General features: G+C 43.9%; 1 protein-coding gene across 12 annotated transcripts in view; it reads right to left on the reverse strand.

The window, feature by feature from the left end:
* MGAT5 (alpha-1,6-mannosylglycoprotein 6-beta-N-acetylglucosaminyltransferase) overlaps positions 1-18,688 on the reverse strand; it is a 372,873-nt gene that overhangs the window by 204,896 nt on the left and 149,289 nt on the right. For all 12 annotated transcript variants that reach the window (XR_003794033.1, XR_003794037.1, XR_003794036.1 and 9 more), the window contains one exon: positions 14,366-14,530. Coding sequence is in view for 2 of the 12 variants with exons in the window: in XM_029226053.1 (XP_029081886.1) it covers positions 14,366-14,530 (165 nt within the window). In the remaining 10 variants the exon portion in view is untranslated. The remainder of the gene's footprint in view (positions 1-14,365; positions 14,531-18,688) is intronic.

Below are 18,688 nucleotides of genomic sequence, written 5' to 3' on the forward strand. Positions count from 1 at the left end.
AGTGAGATGGTGTAGCGAGGGGTCAGGCACAGTTTCCAGAATGCTTGAGTTTGCTGTCACAAAGGCCATATGACAACCACGGTGGGACAGTGGACATTCCTTCTGTGCCAAATCCTGTAGGTTATTCCAAGCCCTATCCCCAGATGGCTACAGAGTTTGAAGGTCATTTCCCAGGCAGAGCCAACAGGTCCTCCCAGACTAGAGTGAAAGAAGCTCGAGGTTGAAGGTCAAGGAAGGTACTCTGAGCATTGCTGATCCTGGCTTCCTTCTCCTCTGCTACACGACGAGCCCTACGTTCCCAGCAGGAGCCCGAGCTTCTGACCCAGCTGCATCCCCACTGCCTGATACAAGGCCTGGCACCATCCAGGCAGTGCTGGGTGTATAAACGGCACATCAGTGCTTGCTGTATTATCTTCGGGCCCCTCCCTTCTAACAGGGTACTAACCACAAAGGGTGGGGTCTGCCGGTATGTGGCGACAAGACGTGGTGCAGGCTCTCAGCACACCTTTATCTCATACATCCTCACCGCTCTTGGGGAGAACGTTGGTATCACTATCTCTCTTGCACAATGAAGCTGAGGCTCAGCGATAGTGACAAAACACCAACAGCGGGTAAGTAAGGGGGGCTGGGAGTTCTGCTTAAGATTATCTGATACCAATGGTCCAGCCTGTGAGTGCCAAGAGCTTCCAGGAGTCCCTTTCCCCAGGTCCAGTTTCCTCTAGGAAATACAGCATCAGAACTGGATAGTTTACACACTCACAAGCACTGACCATCTGCTACACGGCCGGCCACAGGTCGAAGCCTGAGCTGCATCCTTAAGAAGTGCACGTCCCGGGCTTCCCTGGTGGCGCAGTGGTTGAGAGTCCACCTGCAGATGCAGGGGACACGGGTTCGTGCCCCGGTCCGGGAGGATCCCACATGCCGCGGAGCGGCTGGGCCTGTGAGCCATGGCCGCTGAGCCTGCGCTCCGCAACGGGAGAGGCCACAACAGTGAGAGGCCCGCGTACCAGGAAAAAAAAAAAAAAAAAAAAAAAAGAAGTGCATGTCCCAGTGGCCAAAACTTCCTGAGCTCTTATTTTTTGTTCTCCATGTATTGACTCACAGTCCTCACCATAGCACCACAGCCCAGGTACTTTAATCCCAGTGTACTGATGAGGAAGCTGACTGGGATTCTCCAAGGACACATGGCTAGAAGGGGGCAGAGCGGGGATTTGAGCCCAGGCAGTCAGGGCTCAGAGTCTGAGCCAGAACCTATGGCTACCGTTAGATCACACCCGCCGGACAGGGCAAGCATTAGCTCAGGCCTTTCACTTGATGTTCACCATGGTTCTTCCATTTCAAGAGCCCATCTCCAGCTGCATCCAAGTAGAGAGGAAGTCCCCACTGTAGATGTTGACTTGAAAAGTTCACCAACATGAAACATCAAGACAGCTTAAAAGCGGTTCAAGACTTGTGGTTGCCAAGGGGGAGGAAAGGAGAGCGAGGGAAGGTCTGGGAGTTTGGGATTAGCAGATGCAAACTATTATATAGAGGATGGATAAACAACAAGGTCCTACTGTATAGCACAGGGAACTATATTCAATATCCTGTCACAAACCATAATGGAAAAGAACAAGAATGTACATATATGTCTACCAGAATCACTTCGCTGTACAGCAGAAATTAACACAACATTGCAAATCAACTATAATGACAATAAAATAAATTAAAAAAAAAAAAAAAGCAGTTCAGAGCGTAGCTGGTCACCTCTGACAAGGCACATCAAAATGCACCCTCTGTCGACCCCCGACGGGAGCCCCGAAGCTGGCCCTGCTGATGCTACAGGCCCTCAGTCTGACATAAATGGACTTGGGGGCTGTGATCATGCATGTGAGATGTGCCTGATGTCCAAAAGCAAAGGAGGGACAGGAAAAGGAGACCACCAGGAGATGATGTCTGCAGGCCGAACCGTGGGGCAGCTCAAACTCTCTTCCTCATGTTATCGAATTGAACACCTCTTTCCTTCATTTCTAAACTCAGCCAAGAACTTCAGACCACCTTTACCATATATGCTCCATCTCTTCTTTTTCTGAGATCCAGTGAGGATGGGAAAAACAAACTAGCAACTGATTTTCATTGAGGCCGCCTAATTTTAGAAGCTAGGGATATGCAAAGCCAAAAGCACAGCTTAAAAGAAAATTCCTCAAAACCCCAAAAGCCTCTGAACCTAAGATTCCTTTTCAACAACGTGGAGACACAGACAGTTCCCTGCTTCCATCTAAACAGCTTTCATTCTAAAATATTTCTGAATTTTTAAAATCTCAGGCTCTAGAACGCTTCTATTGAAATAGCGTGTCAATGCAAACAGGTAGAGGATGAAACGGCGAAGACAGAGGAATGTCTTCAGGAAAGCATATGCTGAGCTGTCACTGTGGAATGTCTTTTGAATCAATACCATATGTAAGCTGATAGCACAACTGTATACACATACCTCATTAAGCCAAATTAGAGCAAGTGGGATCTGTCGCCTTCTGATTAAAACAAACACGTCTAATTTCAGTATGTCCTATCTCCGATCCACAGAAGCACCCCGCGCGGAGGCATTTTCACAAATAACGCTAACGCCCACACAAGTTCCCAAGGCCAACACCACCGTGCACATTCCTAAAGGCTGTTCTTCCTGATGGTTCCCCTCAAACAGCTGGGGAAGCACAGCGTCCCCTAGAGGGATACTCACTCTTACTTTTTCAAATGAAAACAGCCACGGATTCCTTGAAGGATCAGTAATGAGTCCAAAGGCATTGAGATTGGTGGGCCCCTGCCTCTTTTCTGCAAGAACTCTTCATTCAGAGCAATCCTTAACAGAGTGTAGCTGGTGAGAATTTTTTTTAATCCTACTTACATTTTTACAATTAGCCATGAAGAAATAACAAAGTAAATTATCTTATTATGGAACCTTAGTTTTCAGAAAGCGTAGGAAAGCAAAAAAAGGCATTTCCCTTTTGATCAACGTTGCAGTCAACTTCCTAGGTGCTTTCAGGAATTCCTAAAATATTTAGGAAACTACCAAAGCAGGCGAGCAGCAGACACTGCAATTCAGAACTGAGCGTGTGGCTTTCACTGTTGTGCTAAAAGTTTCAGGACAGTGGCTGACCTGGTGTGCGGCCAGGAGAGGGAAGCAAGCGTTCAGCTGGACAAATACTTATGGAGAACCTGCTATCTGCCAGGCTCCCAGCTAGGTATTGGGATGAAAAGAAAAATGTAGGGGACTTGGTCCATGCCTTTGAAGAGCTTGGAGCCTGGCTGTGAAAGGTCCAAAGATGCACATAGCAGTCATGGGAACATAAAGCAAGGGCACCAGAAACCTCTGGGGCACGAAGGACATCAAGGAAGGCTTCTTATTGGAGAGAGTGCTTCAGGTGAGTCTTGGAACAAATGATAAATAAGGGTAAGCCAGAAAAATGGAGGGCATTCCAGGCTGAGGACAAAAAAATAGCAATGTTTCAGGGCATACATGAACAGCATGCTGTGGGCTAGGCTAGTCCCTGGCAGGGCTGGGGCACACTCAGCCACAGCAGCATTTAAAATGGGGGCAGAGGGCTTCCGTGGTGGCGCAGTGGTTGAGAGTCCGCCTGCCGGTGCAGGGGACACGGGTTCGTGCCCCGATCTGGGAAGATCCCACGTGCCGCAGAGCGGCTGGGCCCATGAGCCATGGCCGCTGGGCCTGTGCGTCTGGAGCCTGTGCTCTGCAACGGGAGAGGCCACAGCAGTGAGAGGCCTGCGTACCGCAAATAGCGTACCATAAATAAATAAGTAAGTAAGTAAGTAAGTAAGTAAGTAAGTAAGTAAGTAAGTAAATAAATAAATAAATAAATAAATAAATAAATAAATAAATAAATAAAATGGGGGCAGAAATGTTAGCATTCCAGAATCTTTGCCCTCTGAACTCTCCTGGAAAGAAAAGTTGGAGTCAGGCTTAGGATGACTCTGGAAATCCAAACCATAACGTGATGAGGGTCTCTGATCACTTTATCTCTTTTATCTGCTTGCTTGGAATCTCTTTAGGGACCCTCCCCCATCATGAAATCTCGGGGTGACCTACGTGATACAGGCCTAGCCAATCAGGAGGTCACTGGGCACTGTCACTGGGTTATGGAGAGGCTCACACTGCAAGCCAAGCCAAGCCAAGCCAAGCCAACAGAAAGCTCCCAAAGGGTGTTGCCAGAAACCCAGAGCCTCCTGCGGCTACTTCTGCCACCACCCTGGGAAGATGGCCTAAGAGTGAAGCCAATGCCCACAGCAGTACCGCTGAGGTTCTTGGAGACGGTTCCTGTGTCTGTATCTAGCAATACAAGCTCAGCCTCATCTTCTGAACTCTCCAATTACATGGGCCCCAAATTCCATTTCTGTTTGAGTATTTTTGCCTCTTGCAACCAAGAGATTACTGACAAATACGTGGAATTCCCGTTAAGCCTCTAATATTGATAATAAAGGTCTCCACGTACTGACAAAAAGGTCAATTTGGGAACTTCAAGTTTAAGGCACTCGAAAGAAGTAATATACATGTATGAAAATATTTTCTAATCCAAAAAACACTATAGAAATATTAGTTTCACCATGGTGATATCAATAACTAGTCAATATTATATTGCATATAAATATTAATAATAATTAGTCAATCCAATTTTCATTCTTATATCAATATTCTAAATGTGTAGCCTTTAAACTGTAATTAACAAATGCTCATTTAGTGCTGACTTTGCACCAGGCACGTTTCTACGTAGTGTACTGATCTCACTTAATCCTCATAAACAACCCCCATGAAATGGGCACTACTATTATCTCCCCCATTTTACAGAAGAGGCAACGCAGGCATTGAAAGGTTAAGCAACACACCCAAGGTCACACAGGTATGAAGTGGTGGAGCCTGGATTTGAACCTGGGCAGCGTAGCTCTACAAACAGTGCCTTTCACTGTCCCTCATCTCCTGAGAATCAATGTTCCAACTTCCTTTAAACTGATATTCCTAAACAAATGACTTGCGGCAAGGCAATTTACACTCCTTAAATCCACATTAACACATGGCTACTGTCCTCCCCAACTCCTGCCTTTGCTGGCTTGTTTCCTCCATAAATGCACCACCCCAGTCATCCTTCAAGCTCCATCCTTGGGAATCATATGACGGCTCCTCCCTCGCCCCCTCCCACGGTCCACCAGCATCCCCCGTCACATGAGCTCCACCCACGTGGGTCTCAAATCCTCCCCTTCTCCCTGGCCTCAAGCACATGTCTTTCAATCCTTCTACACGAGTCAACTAAACTCTCATCTGGCTCAGCATGATCCCCTTCGCAAGCATCCTGCGTCCACATGGCCATTAATTTTTCTCTGAAAATACAGACCTCATCTAAGCATCCTCCTGCTTCAAACCCCATCAGCTGTCACTGCCTACAGAACAAAATAGAAACTCCTCAGTGTTACACTGAAAGCTCTTCACAGATCCCCCAACCCACCTTTCCAGTCTCATCTCCTTTGATGTTCCTCCAGATAAGGTCTGGAGGGTATTTCACACTGTGAAGTAGATCTTTGGGGACCTCTCATTTTCCTTAACTTATTTACTTGCTCATATCTCGATAATTAAATACTCTGCTTAAAAATTAATAAAATGGAATCTCTTCTAAAACATTCTGGTAATTTAAATCCACTCTCTCCAACTACTTTGCCATCATTATTCTGAATTAGTGGCTCTTTCATGAAAAGAAATAATTACCTTCTATATAAGCCAGAGTAAAATGCAGATTGCCAAAATTTTACTGGTTTGTGTCCAGGAAAAGAGGTTTCTTAAGGTCAGAACTCCAGAAGAGTGTTCTGGGAGTTTATAACATCTCTTAAAGCTTTCAAAGACCAGTTGCAAAGCCAGAAGCGGTGATGACTGGGAGGTTTGCAAACAGCCTTGCTCGGAAAGGGGAAGGAGACTGAAGATCCCAGCTGGCTGATCAGGAAGCCTCAATGTCTCAAACATCATTCTGCACTGATCATAAGTGGGAAAACCAGTTTCCAACAATACCTTATAGATCAGGGCTTCTGAACCACTGCGCGCAACTGACACTTGGGGCTAGATAATTCTCTGCTGTGGGGCTGGCCTGTGCACCGCAAGCCGTTTAGCGGCATCCCTGGCCTCTATCTAGTAGATGTCACTAGCACCTCCTCAGTTGTGACAACCAAAAAATATCTCCAGATATTGCCAAGCGTTGCCTGGCCGGCAAAATTGCAGGCAGTTGAGATTCAATGCTATAAATACCCAGGCACACAGGTCAGCACCACTCCTCTGAACTGGATTTTCTTCCGCTTCCTCCTTCTCTGTGATAAAAATAAAAGTGCCCTTGACCACACAAAGTGAAAACCACACCAACAATGGCATACATTTTCTGTGAAGATACCAAACGGACTGTTTCTCACAAGCAGCCAAATACTTATTGCTGCCTTTGCAAAGAATGAAACAGAAAGGGACACATAGATAGAAGGGACTCATTTGTTTCTTGCTCAGATTAATAATAATAATTTTTAAAAAGCCCCCTGCAGTCTCACCTCTCTCCCGTCTCTCGGGCAGCATCTGGGGTGCCACTGACAGGCCAATACCTGATCCTGGGAAAGTCACCTGCTAAGCTCCTGTCTGGGTGGGGCTGGGACACTTCAGGTGCCACACCAACACATTTGAAAACTTGAGGACACAAGCAAGGAGTCAGCACAGGTGCAACTTCATTGCAAGGTCCATTAGCAGCGCCAAAGGGGGGAAACTGCACTTCCAAATACAGGCCCTGGGACTCAGCAGGGACATTTTTCATTATCAATTTTCCAATGCTAAGAATAACAATTATGGTTCTTTTATTGAGAACAACACCCAAGTTCAAATACACTGCACTTCAACCCCAAATACGAGAATATGTTACATGCTGAAACTGACGTGTGGAAAATGCAGGGCTGCCTAATGTTCAACTTGAACTCAGTAACAGAAAGCATCCTCTTGGGTTGTGCTCTGTTTCCCAATTCACCTTGCAATTGTGACTCTGTTTCCCAATTCACCTTGCAATTGTAAGCAATCAAAACAGAAGGGGATGCTATCATGATGTTCAGCCTTGTAGTGAACCATCACCGTTGGCCAGTTATTCAGCTGCTGCTGAATGACAACAACAAGTTCTTGAGAGTATAAATGAATAAATTTGCAAACACACATGTGCCCACGTTCCTCCCTCCCCTCCCCCACACCACAGAGAGCTGCACAATATCCCCATTCCCCTCAAATATTACAATCTACAGTTGGAACCATCACATTCTAGGAAGGCTCCACAGCACCAAATCACCCATGGGAAGCTCAGTCATGACCAACAAAAACTCGTATTTCTTAGGCAGTGTCTGCTGTTCAAGTCCGAGAAAGGACCACGAATGCCAAGTCCCACTTCCAAGCAAATCTTCATACATATAAATGGAAAAGAGGAGCAACAAGGAGAAACCCTTGCAGAAGTGAACCCAAATGCCACCCACCTCCAGCATAATCCAACCCATGTGGACAGTATTTATTAAACACCTTCAACAGCCATGCTTTGAACAACACAGTGGACAAAACTAGGATAAAAGCAGACACTGACTGTCCTCAGAAGGCCAGCACTGTCACATCACACACCTGTAGCTTTTTACCTTTCCCCCATGTCAGTACATGACCAAGAAGTGCAGACCCCATCCTACTCACTCCACTTCATAATTTAATATCACAACTCTAGAGAAAAGCAGAATCGGTCTTTCAAAAAAATCAAAGTATCATTCCGAAAATAAATAATTTTGAAAAAGGCACACTCAAGTCCCTTCAGGGATTAAGCCTGGAGAAATCATAATTGGTTAAAACGTGGTTTTTGTTCTTTTCAATCTATTTTTTTTCATTTCCTTGATTCACTGTCCTCTTCTGTAAGATAAACAGAGCTCAGAAATGCAGTTCATTGGGTCACAAATCAAGCCTTGGTAAACTTTGCAAACTTGAAATCGTATCAAGTATCTTTTCCGAACACAACACTATGAGATTAGATATCAATTACAGGAAAAACACTGTAAGAACTGCAAACACACGGAGGCTAAACAATGTGTCACTAAAGAACCAAGAGATCACTGAAGAAATCAAAGAGGAAATCAAAAAATACCTAGAAACAAATGACAATGAACACATGATGACCCAAAACCTAAGGGATACAGCAAAAGTAGTTCAAAGAGAGTAGTTTATAGCAATACAATCCTACCTCAAGAAACATCTCAAGTAAACAACCTAACCTTACGCCTAAAGCAATTAGAGAAAGAAGAACAAAAAAACCCCAAAGTTAGCAGAAGGAAGAAATCATAAAGCTCAGATCAGAAATAAATGAAAAAGAAATGAAGGAAAAAACAGCAAAGATCAATAAAACTAAAAGCCGGTTCTTTGAGAAGATAAACAAAACTGATAAACCATTAGCCAGACTCATCAAGAAAAAAAGGGAGAAGACTCAAATCCACAGAATTAGAAATGAAAAGGAGAAGTAACAACTGACACTGCAGAAATACAAAGGATCATGAGAGATTACTACAAGCAAGTGTATGCCAATAAAATGGACAACCTGGAAGAAATGGACAAATTCTTAGAAATGCACAACCTGCCAAGACAGAATCAGGAAGAAATAGATAATATAAACAGACCAATCTCATGCACTGAAATTGAAACTGTGCTTAAAAATCTTCCAACAAACAAAAGCCCAGGACCAGATGGCTTCACAGGAAAATTCTATCAAACATTTAGAGAAGAGCTAACACCTATCCTTCTCAAACTCTTCCAAATTATAGCAGAGGGAGGAACACTCCCAAACTCATTCTACGAGGCCACCATCACCCTGATACCAAAACCAAAGATGTCACACAAAAAGAAAGCGACAGGCCAATATCACTAATGAACATAGATGCAAAAATCCTCAATAAAACACTAGCAAACAGAATCCAACAGCACATTAAAAGGATCGTACACCATGATCAAGTGGGGTTTATCCCAGGAATGCAAGGGTTCTTCAATATACGCAAATCAGTGTGATACACCATATTAACAAACTGAAGGAGAATAAACATATGATAATCTCAACAGATGCAAAAAAGCTTTCAACAAAATTCAACACCCATTTATTATAAACACTCTCCATAAAGTAGGCATAGAAGGAACCTACCTCAACATAATAAAGGCCATATATGACAAACCCACAGCCAACATCGTCCTCAATGGTGGAAAACTGAAACCATTTCCTCTAAGATCAAGAACAAGACAAGGTTGCCCACTCTCACTGCTATTATTCAACATAGTTTTGGAAGTTTTCGCCACAGCAATCAGAGAAGAAAAAGAAATAAAATGAATCCAAATTGGAAAAGAAGAAGTAAAACTGTCAACTGTTTGCAGATGACATGATATTATACATAGAGAATCCTAAAGATGCTACCAGAAAACTACTAGAGCTCATTAATGAATCTGGTAAAGTAGCAGGATACAAAATTAATGCACAGAAATCTCTTGCATTCCTATACACTAATGATGAAAAATCTGAAAGAGAAATTAAGGAAACACTCCCATTTACCACTGCAACAAAAAGAATAAAATACCTAGGAATAAACCTGTCTAAGGAGACAAAAGACCTGTATGCAGAAAACTATAAGACATTAATGAAAGAAATTAAAGATGATACCAACAGATGGAGAGATATACCATGTTCTTGGATTGGAAGAATCAACATTGTGAAAATGACTATACTACTCAAAGCAATCTACAGATTCAATGCAATCCCTATCAAACTACCAAAGGCATTTCTCACAGAAGTAGAACAAAAAATTTCACAATATGTATGGAAACACAAAAGACACTGAACAGCCAAAGCAATCTTGAGAAATAAAAACGGAGCTGGAGGAATCAGGCTCCCTGACTTCAGACTATACTACAAAGCTACAGTAATCAAAACAGTATGGTACTGGCACAAAAACAGAAATATAGATCAATGGAAAAGGATAGAAAGCCCAGAGATAAACCCATGCACATATGGTCACCTTATCTTTGATAAAGGAGGCAAGAATATACAGTGGAGAAAAGACAGCCTCTTCAATAAGTGGTGCTGGGAAAACTGGACAGCTACGTGTAAAAGAATGAAATTAGAACACTTCCTAATACCATACACAAAAATAAATTCAAAATGGATTAAAGACCTAAATGTAAGGCCTGACACTATAAAACTCTTAGAGGAAAACATAGGAAGAACACTCTTTGACATAAATCACAGCAAGATCCCTTTTTGATCCATCTCCTAGAGATGGAAATAAAAACAAAAATAAACAAATGGGACTTCATGAAACTTCAAAGCTTTTGCACAGCAAAGGAAACCATAAACATGACGAAAAGATAACCCTCAGAATGGGAGAAAATGTTTGCAAACGAAGAAACTGACAAAGGATTAATCTCCAATATACAAGCAGCTCATGCAGCTCAATCCAAAAAAACAAACAACCCAATCCAAAAATGGGCTGAAGACCTAAACAGACATTTCTCCAAAGAAGATATGCAGACTGCCAACAAACACATGAAAGAATGCTCAACATCACTAATCATTAGAGAAATGCAAATCAAAACTACAATGAGATATCATCTCACACCAGTCGGAATGGCCATCATCAAAAAAATCTAGAAACAATAAATGCTGGAGAGGGTGTGGAGAAAAGGGAACCCTCTTGCACTGTTGGTGAGAATGTAAATTGATACAGCCACTATGGAGAACAGTATGGAGGTTCCATACGAAACTAAAACTAGAACTACTATATGACCCAGCAGTCCCACTACTGGGCATATACCCTCAGAAAACCGTAATTCAAAAAAAGACATGTACCACAATGTTCATTGCAGCTCTATTTACAATAGCCCGGACATGGAAGCAACCTAAGTGTCCACCAACAGATGAATGGATAAAGAAGATGTGGCACATATATACAACGGAATATTACTCAGCCATAAAAAGAAAGGAAATTGAGTTATTTGTAGTGAGATGGATGGACCTAGAGTCTGTCATACAGAGTGAAGTAAGTCAGAAAGAGAAAAATACCGTATGCTAATATGTATATAGAATCTAATCAATCAATAAATAAATAAATAGTTCTGGAACCTAGAGGCAGGACAGGAATAAAGATGCAGACGTAGAGAATGGACCTGAGGACACGGGGAGGTGGAAGGGTAAGCTGGGACGGAGTGAGAGAGTGGCATGGACATATATACACTACCAAATGTAAAATAGATAGCTAGTGGGAAGCAGCCACGTAGCACAGGGAGATCAGCTCGGTGCTTTGTGACCACCTAGGGGGGTGGGATAGGTAGGGTGGGAGGGAGGGAGACGCTAGAGGGAGGAGATATGGGGTTAGATGTATACATATAGCTGATTCACTTTGTTATACAGCAGAAACTAACACAACGTTGTAAAGTAATTATACACCAAGAAAGATGTTTAAAAAAAACATGCAGTTCAATCTGATTCTTGATTTTCATAAAGTTCATTTCCACCTAAATTTATCTAGGAGAACATTCATTTTCACATAATAAAAAAGCCCAAGAGCAATAATAAATTTGGTAAGACAAGCCATTTTCAATAAAAGCCACACAGAACACAGCTAAAGAGAGAAAGAAAAAGGGGACACACACACACACACACACATCCCTAAAAAGAAAATAAATTTAGAGAATTCTTCTTCAACTGCTATGGTACCCAATTTAGATGCAGTTTATAGCCAACCAGAAGATCTATCAGTGAGCAGTAAGACACAACAGTAAGCAGTCAGAAACATCAGTTAGCAATAAGACACCAGAGTAAGCAGTAAAGTCACACCAGGGAGAACATTTCTGAGCAATTACCACATGTCTTAATGCAGAAAGGAATAAAGAAAAACTTCACTCAACTAGGATTGGGACCCTATTAAAACGACCTCTCTCACAGCTCAAGAGCCACTCCTGCTATGACAGGAGGGGTGTGAGGACTGCCAGCACAGCCATGGATCAGGAAAAGGACAAAAAAAAGCCATAAAGGGTTGACCATGAGCTAGGACTAGGAACTTAAGTGCTTGTCCTTCTTTTTGGCACCCTAAGCTATAGACCTGGCAAATAAAAAAAAAATATGTGGGTTATTTGACAAGATATAAATGACCCTCCAACCTCTGGGGGAAATAAAGGAGGATGCCCGCATTCTTCATTCCACATCTATAGCCACTGTGGCTAACGCAGTGTCTGGGCAGGGAATGCATATGCACCCACACGCACAGAGGAACAAGTTTTTTTGTTTTCTAACACACAGGTCAGCCAAAGAAACAGACCCTCAGTCATAAAGAACTTCCTTATTAGACAGGATATTAAGTAGTCCAGGAAACTGTCAGCTCTTTAGGAACATCTAAGAAAATGGTTGCACATTTTTTTCTAGGCTCACCCATTTGGGATGATTTATAAGTGGAAGCAAGCAAGAAAGAGCAAACACAATGTCTTCTCTGCTTGGCACGAGGAGGTCTTCAGCTGAGCTCAGCAACAAAGCCTCACCCCATCCCAAATGCTTAAGTCACAAAACCTGTGTGAAACCACTTCTCTGAGATGCTGAGAAGAGTAAATAAAATCACGTTGCCTCCAAGGCTCCGGAACTGTACTGGTATTTACTGAATGGTTGCTAGCTGGAAGGAAGGAGAGGAAACTAACAACTTTTTATCTGTGTCACAATCCATTTCTAGTCTGTGTCTCTTTCTCAATCGCCTCAATCCTACCCACCTTCAAAGTTTACCTTCTGACTACGTCAGAAGCCTTCCACAGTCACCCCTGCTTAGAGCGACCATAATTTGTGTTATTCTAAGCATGTGTATTATTTTACTAATACGCCAAGTAAAACTCCCGAAGGTATGGAGTGTGTCACACACACGAGAGATGCAAACGAGTAAGAATGAGGTTAATTATCAAAGGCACAACTTTAAATTTGCTCCCTTTTTCCCAAAAGGAAACAAAATAAAATACTCTGGTTCTATAAATATCAGTAAAAACACAGTACCAGTGGCACCTCTAAAGGAGCCCTAGTCAGAGCCAATGACTTTCAGAATGTGCTCGGAGATATGTGTTAGCCAAGTAAACTAGCTCCATACACAGGGCTGGGATCCCACTTGAAATAAGTAGCCACCACCTGCCTTCCATTTCATTCCACAGTTTTGTACTCTGAGACTTGGAGCTCAGGCACCAAGTCTCCCTGTGAGCCCGGCACACAAACCAGACAGTCAGAGGCAGCTAGATCCCTTATCAGGAAGAGAATGACAGCAGACATGTTGACACAGGCCCTACAGGACAGAGGCGCTGGGAGGCAGCAGTGTTAGAGGCAGAGCAATCTTCACCAACCGCACCGCCCCCGCCCCCGATATAGGGTCCTGCAGAGCTGCCATGAAATCAGACAGGACCTTCTCAACAGCATCTCCTACTGGGAACAGGGGTGGAGGAGTGGAGGCTGGAGAGGCATGGGTTCCACTTATTAATCAGTAGCTCAGCACAGTGGGAGGTTTTCTTGTCTAATTACAGAAGCTGTTGGAGACTGCAAGGGAAGACAGGATTTATGGCCTAGATGACACTGCCTCTGTGTTGTAATTAAAAGTTATTTTTAATACCTGTTTGGTGGGATACTTTGGATTATTAAAAATATATTTTGCAATTTAAAACTTGCTAAAGGGCAAAGAACACAGCAGAAACGTAATACAACAAGCTTGCCTAATGTGAAACAATTAAACGTTTTGACACTGGGAGGTGGGAAAGGAAAAGAATCTCTCTCCTACTTAAGGCTGTGAATTTCCTATAAGAAAGAGGCAAAGAAAAGCCAAAAAGGGCACTCAAGGGCTTCCCTGGTGGCGCAGTGGTTGAGTGTCTGCCTGCCGATGCAGGGGACACAGTGCCCCAGTCCGGGAGGATCCCACATGCCGCAGAGCGGCTGGGCCCGTGAGCCATGGCCGCTGAGCCTGCACGTCTGGAGCCTGCGTTCCGCAGAGGAAGAGGCCACAACAGTGAGAGGCCCGCGTACCGCAAAAAAAAAAAAAAAAAAAAAAAAAAAAAGTAATTCCAGGAGCCCATTATGGGAAATATGCCATGGAGACCACCAGATATTACACATCATGAAGAGACTATAAAAGCATTTGAACGTGTTATTCAAAATTAAATTAAAAATGAGCTTTACAGGGGCCATACCAAGTTTATGGGATTTATCTTATGCCAATAAGAACATTGTGCTCCTGTATTCTCTTCCGAGTTCGAAGCAGGCTTTGACTTCATGTCAGGGCATAGAATTGCAGTCCTTACCTGCCACATTAATTTTCTCAAGTGCTACCAAGCTGGGAACAGCTGTGGTGGAGTTGGTCAAGTTCGTCCCTGTGCCATTGATTACGAGGTTGTCCACCTTTGACTCTAACTTGCCAATGCGCTGCAAAATGTTATCCAACAACACAGCAAGAGTCTTCTTCAAATCTGTAAAAGAAAACGTACATAGTTTGAAAATCCTTTGGTCCCCGCACATTTGCCTGGTGCGCACACGCTCACCCTCCCTTTGTTTCTCTCTCTGACATGAAGAACAAAAGGCGGCAAATCAAAAAGTACCACTTGAAGACCTGTCCTAACAAACCACCTCTTAAAGATGACGGAGGCCACATTCAAGTGGCCCAAAGAGTACAAAACAAATCAGTTCGCTCTGTAAGACAACTTTCGCGGTAAGTAACATTAAAATTATTCCTGGCTACTAGGTTGAGAGAGAAGACTTCGTTACTCAGCATCCTACCAAAACACTCTGTTAAATTCTTCCTCGTTCTAGCACGGTGGTTACTGACACACTGAATGACAAGCCCAAAGTGTAGCAAGGCCCTGAAGTAACTTCCGGATCAAGTTCATTGTTAGTTTTTTTAGTGCTGTAGACTCTCGCATGTCCAAATTTTTTGCAAAGTCTTTACTGCTGTTGGTTACACATGGTAATACTTAATAAAAGCTACAGTTCCAGATTCCAGACATGCTGGATAACCCAGAGTTAACTATAATGCAATTTAGGAAGACACTTAAAATAAAGACCAGATTCATTCATTCATTCGAGACATATTTATTAAACAACTGCTATGCGCCAGGCATTGTTCTAGACGCTGGGACGCTGTTCTTTTCTGGTGCTTACATTTAAGAGTTGATTCTCTTTCTTACGTATCTGGCTGTGGGTTATAGAGAAGTGTTCTTCTCTCTGGATAAATTACAGACACATTATCTTCATGCCTACGTAAGTATTTACTAAGTTTGTATACAAGGTATTCTACACACACAGAGAGAAATTAAGTTAGCCCCCTCTCCTGTGGAAACTCATAATCAAAGAAAGATAGTCTGACTTGTACATGCGATAAAAGCAGGAGGACCACAGGATAGCCATCTAGGTGAACAGAATTCAGACTCGCTTATGAATTGGGAGTGGGCCAGGGGAGTAGGACATAAGTGGAGGGAACAGGATGCAGAAAAGTCCTGAACTGAGACAAATGGGAAGTTGTCACCTTCTATTCTGCTGGGAACAGAGCACACTAGCGCCGAACAGGTGCTCTTATCCGGCCAGGAAAGAAACACACACTGGATCAATCCACCAACCCCAGAGCACAGCCCATGACCCTCCACCAACAGGCATGCAGGCCTCCTACTTTGCCAGGTCAAGAGAGACACTCATCTGAACAGAAACAAAGGTGTGTGTGTGTAATTGACATGGAATTTTGCATCCTTGGTGGTTTACAGACAGCTTCACTGAAGCTGACTAAAAACTACAAACAGAAACAGAACCCACATCTTCATCCTGAAAGTCTGGTTCTATGTGCTTATTAGCATAATGTCAATCGTTCCACCACACCCAACACCAAACATCAGACTTCTTCACCACGTTAAGATCTATAGCAGATTGTTCATTCACTCACTCTAACAAACATCCGACCAGGTCTATTTTTTGCTCTTCAGTGTGTACCTTACCCACAGGTAGTAAGACAAGCTGGCCATAACATTAGAGCAATTGGCTAAAAATATGATTATAACAAAGAAGGTCAGAAGGGAACTAAGAGTTCCTGAACGCCTATCACGTGCCATGCACACTTATAAGGAATTCCATTTATCTTCACATTCTCCATGAAGCAGGTATGACTTCATTTTACAGAAGAGAAAACTGAGGTTCACAGACAGAAAGTAATATGCTCATGGTTAAAGAGATACAAAAGTGCAACGCAGACTCGACTCAGGTCTGCCTAATTCCCTGACATCTCAGTGTGACCAGCCAGAAGTCGAGAGCCTGGCTGAAAAAAGAAACCAAGCATGAAATTCAGTGACTTTCATCCGCAGCGTAACGATTAAGGGCTTATTAGACTCTAATCACTTCCTAGGTTTGAGTCGTCTCTCTCCATCTTTGCATCCTTATTTGTACGAGTTGAAAGAATAAGCCTACCTCTTCGGGGTTGTAATGAGGACTTAATCAGTTAATATGTTTTGAACACTGCCTGGCACACAATAAGCAGTACATAACTGTCTGTTACATAGATAAATAAAAAATAAAACCTTTGGAAAATGCTCTCATCCTTCCTAGAGAAATCTCTCCCTGAGTGATGCAAAGCTTTACTGTTTTATCCAAAGGGTCATGAGATCATTCTCCTCCAGGGGCTGCAGTCCCACAGTCAGCATGACTCACAGCCTGTCCCTGACACATCATTGGCTGGCGTGGACAGCAGGAGTCAGCCACCGGCTCTGCTCTTACACTGAATCTAAAGCACTGACCCCTTCTCCAGAGCTCTGAAGATTGCCAGAGGACAGTCACACAGACGGGGGCAATGGTGCCACTCGGGGGCTGTATTCACTGTAAAGAAACCACTCCTCAGATGAATGATATCAATCTCCCCCATCTCCAGCCTCTTTGTCCAGAGCCTGAATTATCAGCCAAGGAGTCCACGTGTAAAAATGGCATTTAACTCTTACCAGCAATTGTCATTAGCCAGACGCAGAGGCCCTGACCCTCCAGTTTGGGTTAACTCAGGGTTTCTCACCTTTGACACAATTGACACTTGGGACCAGATAATTCTTTGCCGGGGGTGGGGCAGGGGATGGAAGAGGCTGTTCTATGCATTTCAGGTGTTTGGCAGCATCCCTGGACTCCAGCCACAAAATGACAGTAGCAATCCCCCCACGTGACAATCAGAAATGCCTCCAGACTGCACCCCATTTGAGAACCACTGAATTAAGCACACTCCCCCAACCTTTGTCTTCCCTGCTGCCCTTCTGTGGAGATGTCCAGAGAGAATCCGGGCAGAAGGGTTACGGGAGAGGGAATGAAGTGTGAGAACACAGTCACTGAACTGGCATTCTGTGTGACTTCCATGGTGGCACTGCTACAACTATGATGGGAACTACAATGAGGGAAGGTGGGAGCGGACAGCAGCCTAGCCCATGCTGCAGGTCTCTTAAGGGCTGGTAACCTTTTGCCCTTTTGTTAAAAGGTAACAGGACTACTGGACAGAGTCCCCAACCCACAGTTTTTGGTGATAGTCACTGATGGCACACAGCTTAGGTAGAATACAAAGTTGTCACATCAGTGTTAAGAAGACATTCTTCCTTGATTCTTAAAATACAGTCCATCGGGCTTCCCTGGTGGCGCAGTGGTTGAGAGTCCGCCTGCCGATGCAGGGGACACAGGTTCGTGCCCCGGTCCGGGAAGATCCCACGTGCCGCGGAGCGGCTGGGCCCGTGAGCCATGGCCACTGAGCCTGCGCGTCCGCAGCCTGTGCTCCGCAACGGGAGGCCGCAACGGTGAGAGGCCCGGGTACCACAAAAAAAAAAAAAAAAAAAAAAATACAGTCCATCAATAAATGTGACCCCCTATCTCTTGTTGATCTCCCCTACATAGATGGACCTTTTGTGACTGCGACACGGTACGAATAAAGGAATTCATGATGATGATAAGGTGTTGATGGTCACCATCACCACTACTGCCCCAATACTACCACTGCTGCTACTATCGCTAAGGTTGCTACTGCTGCTGCTACTACTATTGCTACTATTATTACTGCATTGTTGCCACTGCTAGTAGTGCTGCCGCTGCTCCTCCAGCAGCACCACCAGCGCCACTATTTACTGAGCCCTATGTGTCAGCTACTGTCCTAAGCACTTTCCATGGATTAACTCACTTGATCCTGCCAAGACAATATGAGAAACGTGTTGTCGTTCCCATCTCCCTTTCACAAATGAGTAAACCACAGTACCCAGAGGTTAACTAGCTTGTCCCACGCGTCTGCAGATCCAGTGTCCAAACCCAGATAATCGGGTTCCAGGCCCAACGGCTCTTACCCACTCTGCTACAATGCCTCTTGAGGACCACTGTGGACCTGCCGGCCAGCAAGCATCTCTGACCTGCTACTTCTGAACCCACTTAGCAGGGATTAACTCCTGAGCTTCTGCCGTGTGTTTCTGTTAAACCATATCCCAGCCACCCTCAAGACTCGTGATACCACTGTGCCGCGAGCAGCTCCAACACTACAACGTAATGAAGAACTTATCTTTCTATATCGTCTCCCTTAAAATGAAAATGGAATACAAGACTATCAAAACCTTAGCCTCTCTAGACACTCTACCTGAGTT

Source organism: Monodon monoceros, unplaced genomic scaffold (assembly GCF_005190385.1).
Source record: "Monodon monoceros isolate NGI ecotype Baffin Bay Population unplaced genomic scaffold, NGI_Narwhal_1 Super_Scaffold_16, whole genome shotgun sequence".
Lineage (NCBI taxonomy): Eukaryota > Metazoa > Chordata > Mammalia > Artiodactyla > Monodontidae > Monodon > Monodon monoceros.